General features: G+C 45.1%; 1 protein-coding gene across 1 annotated transcript; it reads left to right on the top strand.

Moving 5' to 3' along the window:
* The first annotated feature begins 443 nt into the window (after nucleotides 1-443).
* On the top strand, nucleotides 444-962 carry LOC119665699. Its single transcript, XM_038074933.1, has one exon. It carries the CDS (start codon nucleotides 444-446, stop codon nucleotides 960-962), a length of 519 nt encoding a protein of 172 aa, XP_037930861.1.
* The last annotated feature ends 2809 nt before the right edge of the window (nucleotides 963-3771 follow it).

Here is a 3771-nt window from a genome sequence, read left to right as displayed (position 1 = left end):
AGCAGTAAGGGCAATGCTAAATCTCGGAAAATAACGGCCAACATGGCACGCAAAAATCGATACCAGCGAGCGCTTTTTATGCTAAGAAAAATTGAGAGCAATAAAAAAGAAGGCAAGGTCCATGAACGAGACGAAGCCGACGCTGTTAAATACCGCGCCATTGTGGAGGAGTATCTTCATGATGAAGGTCTGCGCCAGTCTGTTATCACCGGCAAGAACGTCGGAGATGGCGGCAAGCGTAACAGATCTCAGGAAGATCCCGCCAAGGAGGCGAAGCGGCACAAGGATGGAACGGGGATGGAAAGCTAATGTAAAGACCGGCACAAGCTACTCGTCCCTTCAGTGAAGTGGCGAGAGACCATCTCAGTGTGGCCTTGATCGACGAACACAACTCTAACGGCAAGCTGCTGAAAGAGATTGAGACCAAACTGTCCGAATTGGTTATGGCTGAGCTCATGACTAATTCGGGGTCCGTTACTTCTTTTGACTGTGCAGATATCGTCCGTGGTCACCGAGTGATCAGATGCGACGACGAGTATTCGCGGAGTTTTCTCAGCAAGGCGATCACTAAGATTAGTGAGAACTGGGACGGTTTAAAGCTCAAACTTGTCCCTGCGGCGGAAATTCCATCGAGGCCTCGAGCGCGCGTATGGTTACCCAAAAACCCTGGTCCTCCTGACCTTATTCTGCAGCAGCTAAAGCTACAAAATCCAGAAATCCAGATGGAAGACTGGTCGGTTCTCAAGACCGAAGAACCGCAAAAACACAGCCAATCATACTTACTTCTTATCAACGAAGAATGCTTGCCAGTCATTGAGGCTAATGACTGCAAGCTGCGTTACGGCATCCGGAAGGCAAAAATTAAAATCTTCAAAAACGCGCCACCGGATAATATTCTGGATGAGGTTGAGGGCACTAGTAAGCTGCTAGATGACCTCATCATCGATAACAAACCTTGTTGATGTATTAATGGCTAAGGTTGTGCAGATAAACCTGAAACACTCTAAGTGTGCCACGGATAATCTGGCTGTCTTACTCAGGGAGGAGGACATCGACCTTGCCATCATCCAAGAGCCCTGGGTTCATAGCTCATGTGTCAAAGGGCTAAACATCAATGGGTACAATCCTTTTTATGACAAAGGACAGGGTAAGCCTAGATCGTGCATTTTAGCAAAAACGCACCTTAATGCTTTTCTCTGTTCTCATTTAAGTTCTTTAGATATCACCACCATCCGGATAGAGCGGAAGCTAAAACCTGCGGTTTTAGTAACATCCGCCTACATGCCACGCGATGATGAGGTACCTCCAGAGGGGGTACTACTAGTCCAAAATTTCGCGCAGACCGAGAAGCTAGCCTTGCTGATGGGTTGTGACGCCAATGCCCGGCACTCCTTGTGGGGAAGCTCGGAAATTAACGATAGAGGTGAGTCTCTTTTTGATTTTATATTAAGATGTAATCTAGAAGTATGTAATAAGGGTAACACTCCCACCTTCATTTTTCCGAGTACGGATGATCATGTAGGCTGGGAAGAGGTTTTAAATATTACCCTTTGTTCGACTTCGTGCTCTTTAACGATCAATGATTGGAGAGTTTCAACCAGGAACTCCTTCTCTGATCATAGATATATCATGTTTGTGATGAATATTCCCATGGTAGCTAAGCAATCTCACCGTAATCCCAGGAAGACAAACTGGGATACTTTCAGGTCATTGCTCAGTAGAAAAATCAACATAGCCCCCGCTCCAATTAACTCGATTAGGGAATTGGAGTGTAGGGTCAACTCTTTGACAAATAAAATTATTTCTTCCTTTGAAGCATCATATCCTCGCTCGTATGCGAAGAAATGTAGGCCACGATGGTGGAACGAGAAGCTCTCTTTGCTCCGCAGGAATGCAAGAAGAGCTTTCAACGAAAGCTATCGGACCAAGGTTTGGACTCCATATAAAGATGCTCTTAGGGTTTACAAAAGAGCACTTCGGGAATCCAAGAAATTGTCATGGAATTCTCATTGCCAGCAAATTGAAAGCATTAAAGAATCGGCTAGACTAGCCAAATTGCTAGCAAATGGCCACTCTTGTCCCTCGCTCATTAACAAAGTAGATGGAAATCCAGTTAAATCCCTAACGGAATCCCTCTCACTATTAGTGGATACCCATTTTCCTGGTTCCTCGGGTGATCCCCCAAAGGTATTGTCGTATCGTTCAACCAATTCTGGCGAGACTATACAGTCAGTGGTATCATCTAGAAGGATCAAGTGGGCCATCGATTCCTTCTCTCCCTTGAGAGAGTGGGCAAGTGGGCAAAGGTAAGTCCACAGAAACGGCACTACATGAGGTCGTTACTGTGGTGGAGAAATCTCTTGGATGTAAACAGTTTACCTTAGCCGCCTTCTTGGATATAGAAGGAGCTTTTAATAACGTCAGTGTGGTAGCCATTCAGGATGCTCTCAGCGAAATGAACATCCCGGCCTGTATCTCCCGATGGATCGCTTCTATGCTTGGGTTTAGAATCATCAATGCAGAGATGGGCAATCTTAGCATTAGGAAATGCGTCAGTAGGGGTACACCACAAGGGGGAGTGTTATCTCCCTTATTATGGATTTTAACAATGAACTCACTGCTTTTAAGGCTTAACCAGGGTGGAGTCAAAGCAGTAGCGTATGCGGATGATGTTGTCCTTCTGGTAACAGGCATGTTCCCTTCGGTGCTGAGTAGCATCATGGAGGGCGCTTTTCTGAACCTAAGTAAATGGGCCTCAAAGTGTGATGTAGGTGTTAATCCTTCTAAGACAGAACTGTTACTGTTTACCAAAACAGTAACTAACTTTCCGCTGCCAAGATTAAATGGCCAAAGATTAACTCTTTCGCACAAAGTTAAGTATCTAGGAGTAATTCTTGACACAAAACTTAACTGGAAAGCCAACATCGACGAAAGAATTCGTAAAGCTTGTGTGGCTTTCAATGCGTGCAAAAGGATGTACGGTAAGAGCTGGGGATTGCAGCCCAAAGTGATTCTCTGGATTTACACAGCCGTCGTTCGGCCAATATTAACATACGGATGTCTGGTGTGGTGGCCTTCATTGAACAAACAGTACATTGTTCAAAGACTAACCAGAATGCAAAGATCTGCCTGTGTGGGAGCTACTGGGGCTCTAAGATCTTGCCTCACCAGTGCGCTCAATGTCATACTTAACTTGCTACCTATTGATATTTACATCAAGCAAGCTGCTACTCTCAGCGCGCAGAGGCTTAAAGATCTAAACTGTTGGCGCTCAAGTGCTTTAGGACATGGTAATATCGCATCGCTCTATCCGATAGATGATGCCAGGGTTTCAGACTACCTATGTCCTCGGTTACTATTCGACAATAACTTCGCCACCATAATTCCTTCAAGAGGAGATTGGGAGGCGGGTTTGCTTACAACTCTAGGAAAGATAGCGATCTACACCGACGGGTCTAAAATGGATGAGGGCGTTGGAGCCGGAATCTTTTCTACGGACCTAATGTTTAGTAAATCATACCACCTTTCAGATTCCACCTCAATATTTCAGGCTGAAGTTTTTGCCATCCTTAGGGCAAGTGTTCTTGCTTTAAATATGCGCCTTCACGGAAAAGAGGTCTGCATTCTAACTGACAGTCAGGCAGCTATTAAAGCTTTATCAGCAGTCTGTCTGTCATCGAGATTAGTAGAAGAATGTAAGGAAATTATTAGTGAACTAAGTGAGAGGTCCAAGGTTACTCTAGTGTGGGTTCCCGGGCATTCTAATATTGT

The sequence above is a fragment of the Teleopsis dalmanni genome, chromosome 1 (genome assembly GCF_002237135.1).
Source record: "Teleopsis dalmanni isolate 2A chromosome 1, ASM223713v2, whole genome shotgun sequence".
Lineage (NCBI taxonomy): Eukaryota > Metazoa > Arthropoda > Insecta > Diptera > Diopsidae > Teleopsis > Teleopsis dalmanni.
This window is presented reverse-complemented; position numbering and strand designations above follow the sequence as displayed.